Source organism: Canis aureus, chromosome 1 (assembly GCF_053574225.1).
Source record: "Canis aureus isolate CA01 chromosome 1, VMU_Caureus_v.1.0, whole genome shotgun sequence".
In the NCBI taxonomy this organism is placed as follows: Eukaryota; Metazoa; Chordata; class Mammalia; order Carnivora; family Canidae; genus Canis; species Canis aureus.
This window is the reverse complement of record NC_135611.1, coordinates 57,760,371-57,779,230: the sequence shown is the minus strand read 5'-3', so window position 1 is coordinate 57,779,230 and position 18,860 is coordinate 57,760,371. Positions and strand designations below refer to the sequence as shown.

Genomic DNA, 18,860 nt, shown 5'->3' with positions numbered 1-18,860 from the left:
TTAAAGATGCTGTCACTTCATTCATGAAGGACTGGCCCTGCCTCTCCAGGGGCATTCAGAAATATGGAAGATGTTTTCAGTTGTCACAAGGCTGGGTGAGGGGAGTGCTTTGGTATTTAGTGTTTGAGAGTTGGGGATACTAAATCCTGTGCAATATGCAGAATAGTCCTGCAAAAAATAGGACTGTCCTGCCTGCAAGCCAATAGTGCCCACACTGAGAAATGCCATTATACATCTAAGAGAGAGAAGCTCAAGTGCCACTGCCTGGGGGAAAGAGCAAATCAGTCTTCTTGATGTCAAAATTTAGCACCTCGTCATCAGCCAGACACACATGAGGCCCAGAGATAACGTTCACTTATCTTCTGGACTCACCCGGCTCCAGATCATTTCCCCCTTCTACAAAGGGGCCATCAATCTAGAGTCAGCTATTTATACTGAAATGTTCTGCAAATAGGGTTAAGGAAAACTTTAGAGCCACTATTAATGTATTCCTTTGTAATCCCTTATAATCTAGTAAATTGCTAATCCTTCAATTGTACTAAATGATGCTCATGCCTCTTTGAAACGATGCTTGGGCTTCATTCTCCTGCTCCCTTCACTCTGCTTCCATGTAGTCTCTGCGCTTATCTGCTGAATATCTGGATGAGAGAGATGGTCTCAGAAATAGCCCATTCTTGGGTTAGTTCCTCCTCCATCTGGTCCATCTCCCTTTCCAGCTGCTGCTGGCTATTCCCTAAACATCACTTCCTCCATTTTACTCTTTACTCAAAAATCTTCAGTGAGTTTCTGTTTCCTATCATATCGCCCCTTCATCGTTACATTGGAATTTAGTAAAAGTATTGGCAGAGTTATTTTATAGTCTTTGTATTTTCATTTTCATCTTTTTCAACTTGCATCTTCCAATGTGTCTGACACAAAATACATGCTGAATATATAATTACTATACAGTGGAAATTTGGTTCTTAATTTTCAAGACTTATATCCAAACATTTCTTAAAGCTGTTTTGGTTTTTACTTCATCCCAAGCCCTTATTCATTTCACTACCCTTTGTACTCTTCCAATATTACTATAGCAAGTAATACAACATCTATTGCTTTTCTCATGATTTGTTGCTGTTGCAAAATTCTTCTGCTCAATTAATTAGCTCATAAACTACATGCTACTAAGCACGCTACTGAGCAAATGGTAGCAACACTCTGACAAGTCCACAATTCATTGTTTATTGTTTGCTGAAAACAATTCCACAGTTTGTCTTCACCAAATTACATCATGATGGATAATGGGCATTTGGGGCTTACAAATCCTTTAAGAATGTACCTGGAGATCACAGTATAACCCAATCCTTAATACAAATAATCTAAGGGCTGTTGTAAGATGATAGGAAAAGCCTGTGAAGTTAATAGAGGTTTGCCATTACAGGCCATAAGTCCTACTACAGACCTCTCAGCTAAGACATATGATAAAGAAAAAAAAAAAAAGAGTTAGATAGATGGTCTATCAAATTTTCTTAACTCATATGGAATAAATTCCTCACTTTTAAATTTCTCTTTGCTTTCAGATGATCCCTGCTTTCAGATGATCATTCGCTCTTAGTTTCTAAGCCACGTACTTGATTAAAGACTGCTTCCAAATCTGCAGAAGTTCAGTCTATCAGCTACAATTTCCATATATATATATATATATATATATATATACACATATATATATATATATATATGAATGGATATGATATGGAATGTATTCTTGAATTACGATGTTTTGACCAACCATCTTTAGTCTTTAATTCAATATCCAAAGGAGCTTCACCTGAAAATCCCAAGCATTTTTCAGAAACAGTAACAGCTCTGAGAGCAATCGAGCCTTTAAAAATATTTTCGTACTTTATTTCTTTCATTTCTTATCTTTCTTAAATAAAGTGGGAAAGCATTTATAATCTCCATTCAGTTACATAGAATTCGAATACTGCTATGTAACAGAAATCATCACACTAACGCACAGGATTGAAAGTCAAGCAACTTTGGTCTAGGCTGAATTGAATTAAGTCTTGACCCTGTAAACATTTCCATAGGAGGTAGTACATACACATTTGACTTTTGGTCAAATAAGGGATAGTAAACAATGATTCTGAGACCCTAATAAATTAAAGTTATTTTAAAGGCATTAAATATTTTTTTCCTTTTATAGACCAAATATGAAACAGCACACAGACTTTTCAATAAATTAGGAAGCAAAATATTAAATCTTCAGAGTTGGAATGTTTGCATCTTCAAAGCTCCACTGGTTCCATTTGATAATGTTTGAAACTATAATTAATAATGAGATCACATTTTAAACAATTTGTGGGCAAGCAAAGTCTGCAAGTATCTCCACTCATTATGGAGTTGTCCAAAGTTTTGTAACAGTGACTTGAAAAACAATGTTTTGTCACTGTATATTCCATTTTCTTTACCCTGATAGCAATCTGAGTGAATAGTAGTTGAGCAGTAGAGATTTTTGGTTTCAATCCCCACCCAACATTGTTGGTTTAAGTGCCTCCAGCTGCTGTTCCCATGAACACAGTGTTGATGGGTGGTAAAGAGGACACCATTTCTCTACCATTCGCTCCATGGGAATCCAGGGTTTCTTGAGCTGGATACTGACTGGAAGTTCCATACATACACTGAGATGAGGAGGAAGGAATTGGGGTTTGCAAGCTGGATGCTGTAAAGGAAAATATAATCAGCAATTGAATATTGACTGACATTTTTTTCTTTGCAAGTGCCACTCACTTTAAGTCTCTATATTTATGTTTGCATTGATCACACATATTTATTCTATTTTCCTAGAAATTGTTTTTCCTTCTACAGATTTCATGAAGAAAACTCAATTTCAAACTTAAATTCAGACAACCTTATCACCCAAATATATCCCAAATCTACCTCCTCTTTCCACCCATACTTCTTCCATTGTTCAAACCACCACTTTCTTACACCATACACAAAAATAAACTCAAAATGGATGAAAGACCTAAATGTGAGGCAAGAATCTATCAAAATCCTAGAGAAAAACACAGACAGCAACCTCTGTGACCTTAGCCACAGCAACTTCTTGCTAGATGTCTCCAAAGGCGAGAGAAACAAGAGCAAAAATGAATTACTGAGACTTTATCAAGATAAAAACTTTTGCTCAGCAACAAAAGCATCCACAAAACAAAAAGGCAACCTACAGAATGGGAGAAGATATTTGTAAATATCTTATCAGATAAAGGGCTAGTATCCAAAATCTATAAAGAACTTCTTAAACTCAACACCCAAAGAGCAAATAATCCAGTCAAGAAATGTCAGAAGACATGAACAGACACTTCTCCAAAGAAGATCTACAAATGACCAACAGACACACGAAAAACAGGCTCAACATCATTAAGCATCAGGGAAATACAAATCAAAATACAATGAGATACCATCTCTCACAAGTCAGAATGGTTAAAATTAATAAGTCGGCAAACAACAGATGTTTGCAAGGATGTAGAGAAAGGTGATTCCTCTTACACTGTTGGTGGGAATGCAAACTGGTACAGCCACTCTGGAAAATAGTATGGAGGTTCCTCAAAAAATTGAAAATGGAACTACCCTACAATCCAGCAATTACACTATGTATTTATCCAAAGGATACAAACATACTGACTTGAAGGGGTACACGCATCCTAGTATTTCTAGAAGCAATGTCCACTATAGGCAAAATATGGAAAGAGCTCAGATGTCCATCAACAAATGAATGGATAAAGATGTATATATGTAGAATGGAATATTACTCAGCCATCAAACAGATGAAATCTTGCCATCTGCAGTAATGTGGATGGAACTAGATGGTATTATGCTAAGACAAATATTGTGTGATTTTACTCACATGTGGAATTTAAGAAACAGATGAATATATGGGAATGGAAGGAAAGATAAAATAAGACAAAATCAGAGAGGGAGATAAACCATAAGAGACTCTTAACTATAGGAAACAAACTGAAGGTTGCTGGAGGGAAGGTGTGGGGGGATGGGGCAATTGGGTGATGGGCATTAAGGAGGGTGCTTGCGGTAATGAGCACTGAGTGCAACTGATCAATCACTATACCTCTGAAACTGATAATACACTGTATATTAACTAATTTATTCTAAATTTAAAAAACAATAACAGGGCAGCCCGGGTGGCTCAGCGGTTTGGCACCACCTTCAGTCCAGGACCTGATCCTGGAGACCTGGGATCGAGTCCCACGTCAGGCCCCCGCCCCCCACAGCATGGTGCCTGCTTCTCCCTCTGCCTGTGTCTCTGCCTCTCTCTCTCTCTGTGTCTCTCATGAATAAATAAGTAAATAAAATCTTAAAAAAAAATAACAAAATACCCACCATCTTCTCCTACCTGGACCAACACAGCAGCCTCCTAACTGGTCTCATGACCTCACCTTTGCCGCACCTTCTCATTCTGCAGGGAGCTGCCAGGTTAATGTCACTCAAGTATACAGTAAATTGTCACTCTCCTCAAATGCTACAATGACTTCCCACTACGCAGGACAGAATCCAAGCTTCCTGCCCTTATTCACAACATCTTCTGTGAACTGGTCTCTGGCCACTGATTTATTTTTTACACTGTCTTCATTCACTATGCTCAAAACACCCTGGCTTTCTTTCTGCCCACTGAATTTTCCTTGTTTCCATTTCAGAGACTATGCACTTGTCATTTCTTCTGCCTAGAACTCCATCCTCAGCCCTTTGTGTCATTGCCTCATCATTCAGCTTTCAACTCTAATATCCCTGCCTCAGGATTCCTTTCCCAACTATCTGACTGAAAGCAGTTTCTCCATCATTATTTGTCATTTTACCCATTTAATTGACTTCAGAGTATCCAACGTTATCTTTGTAATGCATTTGTCTATATACCCATTGCTCTATCTCTCTTCACTAGAATGTAAACTTCTTATAGTCAGGAATTCCATCCCAATTGCCACCATAACCTCAATGCCTAGAATGAAGTTTGGCACATGTTAGTAAGTTCCTGAGAATCTGACCAACTGGCTCTCTGACACTGCATTTCCTGCATGTGTGGTTGCTGGCTTCTCATTGCTGTTTTTCTCATTTTTCTGACTACCTTCTTTGCTGTCCCTGAAAACCAGGCTTTATAACTAAGGAAGCAGACAGTGGGTCCTCCCTTCACTCAGAAGCCCTCTCTGCCATTTACCTGTAAGCCACCTCTGATGACTAGAGCTTAGAATCCATCCTACACCCAAGCTATGTTCCAGCAAAGCTTCCACTATCTCTACAAGTAAACAGAACTAATAGTAACAATAGCAACATGATACATTTTAGTCTCACGGTGAGGAAACTTCCTGAAGTGGAATTTTCTGCTTCATTAGAGTAACCTAGAAGCAATGACCATCTGCAGATAACAGGAGATGAGCTGCTAGATTCTGCTCAGGGAGCATCTGTAATGGTCACGGGAAGGGAAGAGGTGCTTCCTATTGAGTTATTGGAAAAGCACACTGAGGAGGAGAGATGGAATGTGTCTCCTTCTCCCTTATGCTCCCATTGGGTGTCAAAGCCCTTTACTTATCCTAGCTTGAAATCCATTCCATTGGAAGATTTCAACCATCGCATATAAACATTAACACTCTGCCTTGACACTTACATGCATCTATACTTGCATGTGATCCCTTATTCCTAATACAGGAAACTGCTTCTACCCATGTATTTTGCCCCTTTTTTTTCAACTCACTGATGTGTGGAGTTCCTACTATGTGGCAGACACTTAGCTGGGTACTGCTAACACATCTAGTACAAGTCTCAGGATTTTCCCAGGGAGAGCAACCCAGTTAGAAGAAGATGCGAGGGGACTTCATGGCAAACACACAGTTTTGCTCATTTTTTACTTAAACCGTATGTAGCAGAACAATAAAAGGAGCAACATTTTCTGCAAAGCTGTCTAATCACATTTTACATATTATTGAGAAAATGACAGTAACCTCTATCACAAATCACCATTATTTTGAACCTGGAGTGGTTTAGGGTACTGCTGGAGATTATGGGGTCCAAAGACACCTCTTGGCACTGCCCCTGCATCCAACAGTGAATCAGAAAGAGGGAGAAAAAGACATCATTACTGCTTTCATAAAAGGTAAAGTCTTTAGACTATGGCTGATGGGTTATATTTCTTTTTTGCAAACATAAAAGGTGCCAGCTATTCTCTTTTAAAGAATAACAGATTTAGCAGTAGGCTGCACAGTGACATATATACTGAGAACGGGGAAGACTATTATCAATAGATACAAAAATTAGACTTCAGATCCAAAGGGATAGATCACCCGTGAGAGCATGAGTGCCCAGCTCACCTCAACAGTCACCCTCCAGAGCAAAACTACATACCTGATGTTCATAGCTTTTTAAAATGTCTCCAAGAACTACTAAAATAATTTACCTACTACTGGAGTTCGACACGCAACGGAAGGCGATGTGTCTGCGTAAAACGAGCTGGTCTGCTTTCTACTACTGTCATCTAAAATGTTAAGTGGATCGTGGATGTCATTGTAGGGAGGCAGTGAGCGAACACTGCTGATGACGGAAACGTGTTGATTCACCATCGATCCAAGCCTATGAGACTCTGGGTAGTTTATGTTACTTCCATAGTATCCTAGAACAGAAAATGTCAAGAATGTTCTGTTCACTTATTACAAAAAATATTACAGGAAGGGAAAAGGGACAAGGCAATAGAGTAGAGCCCTAAAGATATTGCATTATAAACATGACATTCACAGCTACATTTACTATATAGAATTGGATTTGTGCTTGTATAATGGCTATGGTTCACAATGCTGGCTTTTTATTTTTAAAAAATACAAAGGAGTTATTCTATTGCTAATTTTCAGATAAAAGACTACATCTCTCTCATATTCTCCTCATCTACATTAACAAGATCTTCTTTTAAAGAAAAAAAGCACTACTAACCTCTCGCAAAGATTACACTGCTTGTCAAATACCAGTTGTATCTACAGAATTGTGTTTCTGGAAGAAGGACTGGCCTACATTTAGGAAAGAGGACGCAGAGCTGCTTTGGCAGCTGAAGTCACGGATCTTTCCAACTCCCTAAACTTTAAGTGTTTTATCAGACTAACAGGGAGCACTGTTTGGGTCCTAAGCTGTAAGATCTGCTGCTAGTTCTCTAGAAGAAACATTATTCAATAGGAATATTTTCAAAGGACAAAACATTCTTCTTTTGGGCTTATTAAGGGAGATCTCAAACACACGTTTGACCTAATATTTTTATCATTTGGGGATTTAGAAGGGCAACTTTAAAAAAACCACAAGAATTAGATATATGTTTGTATATGAAAGAAATGAGCTTCAAACGCCTAACATTCCAAGATCTTTAGAAACTTTACATGGGATGACATGCTGCTCAGCAGAGGTAGAGCTCAATGTCTGATTCTGCCTTACTGCCATCTCAAGAACCAGGAAAAATTCTTTAAAATTTCAATACCATTAGGTGAATTCGGAGGCAATGTTGCTCCTTGGCAGCTGGCAGCCCCTGTGTTGCTCAGAAAATTGAAGCTTCCTGTATTTAAAAACTGCATGCTGTGTGAATCTTGGCTGTGTGAGGATGGTCCATAGCTGGAAGGTGGTCTAGAATTATATGGAGACCCAGCACAGCTGCCACTGAAGAAGTCTCTAGAAAGCTGCTGTTCACTCCAGGCCATGCATCGACCATGCTCAGGGCGATGAGGATAGAGTCCTGATGGGGGGTGAGGCTGTGCCCTAAACACAGTCTGATAGTTAGAGTTGGTCCCATAAAAGTCATGGTTGCTTTGAGGGTGGGTAGGATAGATGGACTCTGGGAATGTTGAGCAGTGTGAGGAGGCTGACAGGACTGGGCCCACACTTGGAGGTCTCCCCGCCATTGGCCCTTGGTTAATGACGCTTCCTCGGCTTGCCATGGCTGGAGAAATGGGGGGTGTCATCAGTTGACCAGTGCTCTGGGAAAGCTCCATTTGACCTGGAAAAAAATTACTGCAGCATTCACCAGTGGCATATTAAAACAGATGGGTGCACATCTTTAAAAATTATTCAAAAGATTTATTAATATTTTTCCCGATTTGGTTCATTCCTATTCTCTAAAAACAACAAAACCTGGTGTTTTGGGGAACACCAAAAACCTAGGTTTCAAAGATACCATCACAATAAATAAATAAATAAATAAATAAATAAATAAATAAATAATAAAACCATCACAATACATGTCTATTTCACAACAGTGAAGACTTTTGGAGTTAGTAATTATGCATGAAAGTTTGGGAAGGCCTCATGCTTCCATGGGTACAAAAACGGTTAGAGCTCAAGCATGGGAAGGTCAAGGGCTCTGTTCTTACATTTTCCATAATTAAAAAACAAGCTGAATGCTAACTGGTTTGATTTTTAGGGTAAAAGAAAAAGGCAATAAGGTCAAAATGGCATGGCTTCAAAGCAGCCAATTCAAAACATCATGCAAACACCACTGATGAACAATGGAGTTTTGATGCCACCAAGTTCCTTGGTGTCTGATTCTCCATTGGTGGAATTAGGCCCCTGAACTAAAAGGCCTTCCAGGATTAAAATTCTGTGTGTCCAATGAAATTATATCTGTGAATTAAGGCAAGTAGTGGACTTAGAACAGTATTATCTAGTAGTGAGTACAAGCCACTAAACATTCAGACTGACACAACGGGGACTCCAGACCAAAGAGGAAAATTATTGAAGTGGTTATCCTAAAATGACCAAATCTACTTTTTAATGGGGGAGAAAGAAAATCTTCTCAGAAGCCAAAAATAAATAAGAATCCCATTTTTTTGACTCTCAAGGCATCTTCAGAATCTTATTTATACCTACTCTAATTTTTTCTTCCACTGAATGAAGACAACTCATTATCTGTACTTCCAATATAACGAAACGACCACCTCACAGTGTAGTACCTATGTTAATAGTGGTATTGATAAAAGCGTGAATGACAAATGATGAAAATCACAAAAATATTATAAAGCTTTAATAGAAAGGCAAATCTTTTAAAATCTTGCAATGGCTAGACGTTATCAGTTTTGAAGAAAATAAAGGAGATGTGGTGAGGCCCAAGCATTTCACAGCATACCTGTGAGTGGCATGTTGTCTGTATTCCCAGCAGGGAATGGGTGCAGAGCAGAGGGTAAGCCTCCGGGGTGACTGGATGACAGAGGAAGATAGGTTGTTTCCACATGGCTTTCATTCTTCACAGTGTCGCTGGAAACGGTGCTGCCTTTATTACGGTTGGCCAGAAAGCATGAACTTGGAGAAGCAGTGAAGGCAGCTTTACTTGCATCTGGAAAGATTTTTTTTTTTAAATGGGAAAGCTAACATCATTCCCATATTCCTAACAAATAAGCCCAAGAAAAGGAAACTGAAAATGTTTTAGGGTTGTGTCATAAATCTGGCAACTGCAGAGAAATATCTTCCATGGGAAACGAGGCTGGCAGATGTTTGGTCATGGCAGTGGTGCTGGGGTTTAGTGGTCATTGTTATCTGCACAGTTGTGAGTGTGAAGTGTGTTCTGAGGAGCACTTAGGAATCTACTCTGGAGTGGACAGACTTCAAAATGCAAGTCATCACATCTCAAACTGAAATGTTCTCTTCCTTCTCTAAACTTCTATAGAGGGGATCCCTGGGTAGCTCAGCAGTTGAGCGCCTGCCTTTGGCCTAGGGTGTGATCCCGAAGACCGGAGATCTTAAAATTAAAAAAAATAAACTTCTATAGAACTTATTTCTACACCATTTATATGAGGTGGTGTACCACAGGTGTTGTCTTGAATTATGGTTATTTTTTTGTTGTTGTTATAATCACCTCTCTACCTTCGTGTAAATTCTCCCAAGAACATCAATTTTATATCCTCCAGAGCTTCCAGTAAACTCCTTTGACTACTCTATGTGTAAATGGTGGAGAGAAAAACTAGTGTTCCAATAGTGTTGACACCCTCTGTTAGTTGTGACACACTCGGGGAAAAAAACTGAGACTTATCGACCCACTCAACGTGTACTTACAAATTCTTGAATTTAGGTTTAAAGAAAGAAATATGCAAAAAATAAGATATACATTTTAAATTACCTGAATTCTTCATATACTTGTCCAATAAATTCTGTAACTCCTGTTCTTTGTCATTATTGAACTGGGTCTCCATGGCAAGGAGAATGTATTCATCAAGAAGCATTCGGATCAAATGGAAAGAACCTTGTTTGTGGATGGGAATGGGGAGAGGGCATTATGAGATAAAAGGAGGGAGAGAAGGAGAAGGAAAGAGAGAGAGAGAAGTCGAGTTATCTTTGTGACCATCTCACAACACTTTACAAGGAGCAACTGAAATAAACAAATACTTGTTGGACTTTAAATGACCTGCTAAGACCAACATGCTTAACTTGAGTCTCTAATCTTTCTGTGTACCGCCTGCCCAGCTTACTGTGTGTACTGTCCTGCCAGCTCTTTGGCCACTAATTACATCAAAGGAAAATACGGATGAAAGTGAGACATGCTTTATGCTTTAAGAGGGCACACATTGGAGTGTGATAAGCTTTAACCTGGGGAGAATGAGCTCTACTCTGCTCTATTTCTGTTTACTTTGTACTAAATAATTAGACATTGGCCACCATGGTCTGAAAAAAGTATCAAGAAAGATGTCTTTCTGGCCTGAAACAAAGTTCTCTTTGGTTTGGAAAAAAAAACAAAAGAGTCATTTTCATTTGGAAGTTGTCCTGGAAAATCTTAAACTTCTTTGGACTATTCCACCGATTTCCCAACAAAAGTCTGGTTTCATAATAAAGTCAGGCTTCGGTGTTGTATATTTTAAGAAACTTCACATATAAGCAAGATATTTCAAATAATAGGCTCAATATGTTTTATTCATCCCTCCATGCAAGTTCACTGATTTTATCTAATTCTACTGAGAATTAAATAAAAACAACCTAGTTAACTATAACCTATTTATAATTTGAAGATTTCTAGAAAAGCAACTACTACTAAATGCAGAAGTACTGTCCATGAGCTAGCATCATAGCTGCAAACTAAGAATCCCAGAAATTTTAGGAAAATGAAAGTATTCAATTTCTGGAAGATCTGACTTGACTCAGTTTGTGGCACAAGTCAAATCGATCAGGAAAGATGTTTCAGAAACATATGAGAACATGTCTTCTCGGCTGCTCTTTGATTCTCAGAGTGCAGTTATGTGGTTCCTGGAAAAGATGCAAAAATTTGCCATACTTCAATGGGTAGTGCCTTTGGAAAATAATGTACTAATTATTGTTTACTTGTTTGTTTAACAAAAAAAAATTTATCCAAGCACTAATAGGATGTAATGATAATAGCTCCTATTCATTAAGTGTTCACTGGGTACTAGACTGTGTTTATATATATATATATAATCTCACTGTGTATATATATATATATATATAAAATCTCACTAAAGTGCCTACACAACCCAATAAGAGGAGTATTTATCCTCTTTTCTTTTGTGCTTCAAGTTTTTATTTAAATTCTAGTTAGTTAACATACAGTGTAATATTGGTTTCTGGAGTAGAATTTAGTGATTCATCACTTACATATAACACCCAGTGCTCAACACAACTAGTGCCCTCCTTAATACCCATCCCTCATATAGTCCATCCCCACCCACATCCCCACCAGAAGCCCTGAGCTGCTGCTCTAAGAACACTCTAGAGTTAAGAATCTCTTATAGTTTGCTTCCCTCTCTCTTTTTTTCCTTCCCCTACATTCATCTGTTTTGTTTCTTAAATTCCACTTATGAGTGAAATCATGTGGTATTTGTCTTTCTCTGACATTTCACTTAGCATAATACCCTCTAGCTCCATCCATGTCGTTGCAAATGGCAAGATTTCATTCTCTTTTATGGCTGAGTAATCTTCCATCGTATATATATACCACATCTTCTTTGTCCATTCATCAGCCAATAGACATTTGAGCTCTTTCGATAGTTTGGCCACTGTTGATAATGCTGCTGTAAATATTCATCCCCTTCTATAGGGAGCAGAGCAACTTGAGTAAAAACCAAGCCAGAGAGAAGCAGTATTAGGATGTAACTCTGCATGCGGTCTGACTCCAAAACCCAGGCTCATAACTACCATTGTCTACTGGCTCGATAGATTTGAGAAATTACAGTGCCACATGTTTAAAAACTGCTAGGGAATGCAACTGGAGAGTGAATGATGTATTCAGGTAGGAAGAGCTTTATCAAGCACATAGGATACCAAAACTGGATGCATTGTTCAAGGTGAGGTTATGCATCACTCGAGCACCAAAAAAGCTCCACTTAAGCAGAAAGTCTTGAGCCCTCTTCTTTAATGATCTTCCATTTTGTTTGCTGGTCTACAAGGAAGAAAATGAAACTATAAAATCTGTCATCTCATTACTACATGCATCCTTCATAAAATCAAGGGGTTGATAAGCTGTCTGACAAACAGATGGCATGACATGCAATTTTTTTATCAGATATAGTGATCTATCTGGGGAATTTAATGCTCGTCTCTCTTTGTTGTCATTATTAAGGTTAAAAGAGCTTCATTCCATATGGTTCTGTTACCTAACAGAACTGGGCACCAAAATAAAATAATTCACAAAATATTTTATCTCTTCATTTTCCTTTGACAGAACTTTAAAAAGAACAGAAGGTGAAGTGTCAAAGAAGGGTTATATATTTCTGTGAATGATTAACTCTGACTTCTCTGGTCCTGAATGATAATCTGTTTTCTTTCCAGGAGAAAAAAAGTCCCTACGCTACAACCGTTTCCTTGATATGGAGTGGCTAACACTGACTGGTGATGGATCTATTTGCTCTTATTGCCTTGTTTCATGATGGATGGCTTGAGGGTTAAGTGAAAGAGTTGAAAAAACATAGAAAATACAAAATACTGCACTCTCAGAATTTAAAAATGGAAATACTTAAAACCACATTTTCTGCCAGAATTTATGAAAATTTACTCTTTAGAAAAGGGCCAAATCTGTCCAGCTTTTATCTTTCACTACTGAGGTGACTCTGCTGTAGCATTATTGACTGACAGGGAAGGCATAATATCTGGCAGTCCTTTGTCAAGAAAAGACAAATAGAACTGAATCTATGCCCAACACTCTCAAATCTGGCCTATTCCTAAATTGATATTTGGGCCACCTTATTTGCAAGTCTTCAAAAGCTCTTCAAAGCATTTTTACACACAACTATCCCTCCCCCACCACTCAAGAAATTACAGCCAGTTTAGCATTTACCATTAACAAAAGTTCTATTTTGTGAACCTATCATTGAAAATACCTTAATAACTCTCTGCTCTACCACGGTATCCAACCATTCAATAAAAGCCTCCACAGTGGCATTCTTCTTAAGAAGATCTTTCAGTTCTTGGAACACTGTGATAGAGTCATCTACCACATTAAAACAAAACAAAACAGAACACCAGATCATTACTCTACTTTGAATCCAAGAGAAAACCTAAAACTAGAAATCACTAAGAATTTTATGCATAAAAGGGAAAGACAGGTGAAATTAAATGTGCCAAATTATTTCATATCCTGAGAACAAGTAACAAAAAATCCTTAGTTTTTTACTCTTCAAAATTTTTAATAATAACTATATGTATCTTGGTACACACTGAAATATAGGCTATATATTATATAAGTATGTATACCCCGGGAAACAGTAAGTTGTCATTTGCAAATGATTATTCAGTCTGAATCTAAAGCTTTCATTAAATGCAATAGATTCATTGAAAGCTAATGAATGACTAAGCTAAAGTTGCTGATTTCCTGCTTTTTCAACTGTCCTTTACCTTTAGGAAAAAATTTTGCACTGTGAAATCGAGCCACTTACATGAATAATCTTTTACCTTGTAAAAATTAAAGGGGCCATTTAGGGCTATCACTTATTAAAGAGTTTGAAGTTTACTGAATCCCAAAGGCTAATATAATTTTATGCTAGGAAACGTAAAGAAGGGCTGATATTGGACCACCCCAGAGAGCAGCCCATCATTTGTGCAACAGCCTATCAGAAGCTGCACTTCTTGTCCTTTCAGAGAGAGAGTGGGGAAAGAGTGGATTGCTATCCCTTGAAAACAGTCTGGTTGTCTAGTCATGCATATTGGCTGGGTAACCTCTGTCAGATGGTCCAAACTTGAGCAGGGAATTTCTGCTTTGAAAAACAGTATTGTGTTGACATATTATTTTGATATCCATTATATACCATATAATGCTAAGAGTGTAAAACACATAGAAATGTGTACGAAGGTAATGTGAAACTGGAAGAAAACCCACAACACTAAAAAACATTTTCATTATTTCCAGGTTATATCTAGGCAATGAGATTATGAATGGCTTTTATTTTCCTCTTAATATTTTCTATATTTTCCAGGTTTTCCAAAGTCTGTAGCTACAATTGTTTTCAAGTACAGGACAATTTTTTTAAATTAAAAGGTTTCTATAAACCAAGGTTTATCAAACAGATATTTTGTAGTCTAAGGGGACTGCCAACCCCACCCCATCGAAGACTTATCCAGCCCAAAATATCAACAGTGCCAAGGTTGGGAAACCCAGCTCTAAACTTACGTTCAGTGTAGATATCAGATTCAGTGTCTGTGCTGCCAGAAATGGTGAGAAGGGCCTGTGATCCAATACTATTCAAGTCAACCTTTTCAATATCAGATACCATAGAATTCACAACATGCTGGTCAAAGAGAGCTGGTCTGGCGATCTGCATAAAGAAAGTAAAAATAGACACTAAACCATATTATTGATAGTCTATCTAAAGGAAAGTTTTGGCTTCTAGAAAAATAGTTTTTTGAGAGAAGAGTATCATAAATGTTTCCTCATTTTGAAACTAAAAGCAATAGTTGAAACTCATGATCATCTCTGTTAAAGCTTTGAAAACTATTTTTGAAATTAGAAAATGAATTTCTTATCCATGATCATACAATTAGGATTTCACAATGTTATATTTCTTATCTGGAACTATCCCAACCAAGTCTTTTAAAATTTAGAGGACTAGAAATTTTTTCAAAGCAAACAATCATGTGAAAGGATGGGAAGTATATTTTAATGATATACAAACATACAAACAGTGATTTAAGAATTACATTTTCACCCTATGTAAGATAGCCAAATTTGTAGGTAGTTTAAAATGTGTGGTTTGTGGGTTTCACAACATCAAATATCACATGGGCTCAGTCCTCACAACCTTAATCTTTTATTAACTGGATTCATATAGCTAATAGTTTTGCATATTACACTGCTTTCAGAAGCTTTGTGGTTTCTGACTTTTTATTCTGAAATAATATTAAATTTATAAAAAAAAAGTTGCAAAGAGAATGCAAAATATTTCCAAATGTTCAGCTTCTCCTAATTTTATCATCTTACCTAACCATCGTTTATTGCCAAAATCAGGAAATCAGCATGCTACAAAACTGGTAGTAATTCAATTTTCCCACTAATGGTTTGTTTTTTGTTTTTTGTTTTGTTTTGTCCTAGCATTCACTCTGAGGTCTCACATTGCATTTTTTTTAAAGTTTTTTTATTTATTTATGATAGTCACAGAGAGAGAGAGAGAGAGAGAGAGAAAGGGAGGCAGAGTCACAGGCAGAGGGAGAAGCAGGCTCCATGCACCGGGAGCCCGATGTGGGATTCGATCCCAGGTCTCCAGGATCGCGCTCTGGGCCAAAGGCAGGTGCTAAACCGCTGCGCCACCCAGGAATCCCTCACATTGCATTCAATTATTTTCTACTTGGTCTCCAATCTCAAAATTTCTTATTCTGCTACCTGATAATTCATTTTTTATTTGATCACTCAAATACCAACGTACCTGAGCAAGGTGTAAGAAAGATGTTTGTCTTTTCAGGGAAGATACAAATCTTCGCACAATAGGTATCTTCTTATCAGTTAGAGCTTCTGGCAAGTTTTCCAAGGATGAAACAACCCACTGTTCCCAATTTTTAGCAAAATTCCTTATATCTGCTAATAAGCTACACACAAAAAAACATTACATATTAAATGCTAAATTGTTTAAAATGCATTATGTAAATGCAGTTTAACGGAGGTATACTGTTATTCTATGATTCCAAGAACATGACTTTGAAGTCAGATAGATTCAGCCTAGGTCTGCCATTTATCTCCTTGGTCAAAATACTCAATTGCTTCAAGCTCTGATTTTATCTAGTAAATAAGAATAAGATTAGTATCTATATCACAAGATTATTATATATAAATAATTCATGGAAATTTATCCAGTCATTTCTGGTATACAGAGGGTAACCAATAAATAATACCTTATTATTAATATTAGCTCATGGTTCAGTCACTTTCTATAAAATATTTCTGGGAAAATGTAAGTATGCACCTGATTTTGCATATCTTGGCTTCTTGACAGACATCACATAGGGATCATAATTTCATTTCAGGTATTTACCATTAGTTCCTAGTAACCTATTCCTATAATCCAAATATAACTGTGGGATACATTATCAAAAATGTACTATAGGATCCTATTTAGAAAACTGCAAATGTTGGTTGTGTATATACACAAACATTTATATGTAAACACAAAAATTTAAAAATCACTCAACAATCTACACACTATATCTCAACAAAACAGATCTAAATTTACATTTGGGATGCTGCGCACACACTGGCAAGCAGTAACATGATACAGGAAAAAGACTGAAGCAGAGTTCAATAGCCCTCAGTTAAAATTCTGGCTCTGTTTCTTACGAGTTAACTGACTCTGGGCATAACTTCTTTCTGCTGCCAGTTTCCTCATTTGTGAATATGGGATCATAATAGCTACTGGGAAATAGTCCGACAAGTTGTGTTTTTAAAAAATAAATTGTTCAATGATAAGGAATTAGTTAAATATAGTATTTTTCAGATGCTGGAAATCTATGCAACTATTTAAACAGATAACATTGATCTATATTTGTTGATATGAAAGATTTTCACAGTATACCACAGTAGTACATATACTATGATTCCGTTAAAGACTTTATATATTTACAGATATTCTTAGAAAAGTCTATGAGATAATAACCTAAGACATTACGAACATGGAGAGATTATGAGTGTTTTTTTTAATGCATTTACCCATTTTTTTCATTTTCTACAATGAACAATTTGCATACTTAAGAAATAAATACATAAATAGTCACTTCAGGCTGGTTGTAGGGATTAAGTGAAATAATTTATGTAGTCTCAAAGCCCATATTATGTTTAATAAAGGCCAGCTATTATTACTATTAGTTGCATGGCTGGAGATCTGCCACTAATTAAGTACAGCCATTCTGCTGTTACATGGAGGTATTAAGAGTACTTAATTTAGAGCTCAGATTATATGTTTAAAGATTACATATTGATAACTGAAAAAACTACTGATCAGAACAAAACTATTATATAAATAAATAAAACAATCTAGAGGAAAAAATAATTCAAGTTTGTTTTATCAATCATTAGGCATTTACTGAGCATCAACTATGTCCATCTGACACGTATTTATGCCCCAGAATACTAAAATAAATTTTTCATTAGACTTTGTTTACAAAAAAAATTTGGCTTTTTATTTTCAAGTTTTTATTGTTCACACATCAGAAGATTTTGCGAAAAATCTTCAGGCATCATTTCGAGATTTTTTTAATTGAAGTATAATTGACAAATATTGTATTAGTTTCATGGGTACAACATAGTGATTTGAAATTTGTATACATTGTGAATTGATCACCACAACAGTCTAGGTACCATCTGTCATCAGTTGCCAGAGAGGACACGGATGGGGGCAAAATGGGTGAAAGGGATCAAAAGGTACAAACTCCCTTGGATGGAGAATACAGTCTATTTGAGATCTTATTCCTTTGTTAAAAGAAGGTGGTAGGTCCATTATGCTACCTTTTGATTTTGCAGTTAAGACCAAAGTTAATAATAAAGATTTAAAAAGTTCTTATAATTTTTATCACTGTGGTTATTTTCCATCAATTACCCCCATTTATCTTCCTCTGGCCAGTTTCCATTGAAGAACTTCTCAGTATTTCAAGGGCAATGACACCTAAATATTTATTTTCCACTTGGACATCTCTCAGATTAAAAGGATTTCAGGATTGTTCCATCAATTATGTTCATCAAGGTTTGAATATAAGGATTGAGGCACATCTTCTAGCTAATACAAAGGGACAGGAGCAGGAAAATAATCTTGATAAACGAATGAATTTCTACTTAATGTTTTACTTTAATACAATGGGTAGGGTTAAACCCTACGGTAAGAAACTATCACATTTTATTAACTGAACCTACCTTTCAGGCATTTCTTGCATTGTTGCAGGAATGAGTACATCTGTAAGAACCTTAATCACAGCAAAAGAGAGTTAACATAAATTCTTAGTATTTTTGTAGAAAGACACTTAGTTGTCAATTAATTTTTATTCCCAGCTTTCTAGAGAATAATATGTTAACTCATTTCAGGAGGTTACATTTTTATCTCTAAAATGAATGTATGTGTGAGGTGTGTGTGTGTGTAAGAAAGGTGGAGTGGCAGGGTGGGGGACCTAGAAACATTGCAATAGTAGGTTAAACAAGTACCGCTAATACACTGGGTCTGGAGAGTTAATTGTCAGAACAGAAAGGATACTGAAAGAAAGGGCTAGACTTAGGAATGAGATTGGTAGGAATGAGATGGGTAGGACCTGAATGAGAGCTAGTAGAAAGAAGAAAGTAGGTAGTGCTCACTGATCCAGCTCAAGAAAAACTAGAATAAATAAGGAGGTGGGGACAGAATAGGCTATGAGCAATGTAGATCCACAAGGCTGGCTGGTAAACTGAG

General features: G+C 37.0%; 1 protein-coding gene across 1 annotated transcript in view; it reads right to left on the bottom strand.

Annotated features, from left to right (window-relative positions):
- Nucleotides 1-1,770: 1,770 nt before the first annotated feature.
- RFX6 (regulatory factor X6) overlaps nt 1,771-18,860 on the bottom strand; it is a 55,311-nt gene continuing 38,221 nt past the window's right edge. The window contains exons 10-19 of the mRNA XM_077900753.1: nt 18,335-18,384; nt 15,864-16,023; nt 14,615-14,759; nt 13,329-13,438; nt 12,274-12,391; nt 10,124-10,246; nt 9,137-9,343; nt 7,499-8,011; nt 6,440-6,652; nt 1,771-2,701 (exon numbers count right to left, since the gene is read on the bottom strand). Coding sequence (XP_077756879.1) covers nt 2,526-2,701; nt 6,440-6,652; nt 7,499-8,011; nt 9,137-9,343; nt 10,124-10,246; nt 12,274-12,391; nt 13,329-13,438; nt 14,615-14,759; nt 15,864-16,023; nt 18,335-18,384 — 1,815 coding nt within the window. The 3' untranslated portion in view covers nt 1,771-2,525. The remainder of the gene's footprint in view (nt 2,702-6,439; nt 6,653-7,498; nt 8,012-9,136; nt 9,344-10,123; nt 10,247-12,273; nt 12,392-13,328; nt 13,439-14,614; nt 14,760-15,863; nt 16,024-18,334; nt 18,385-18,860) is intronic.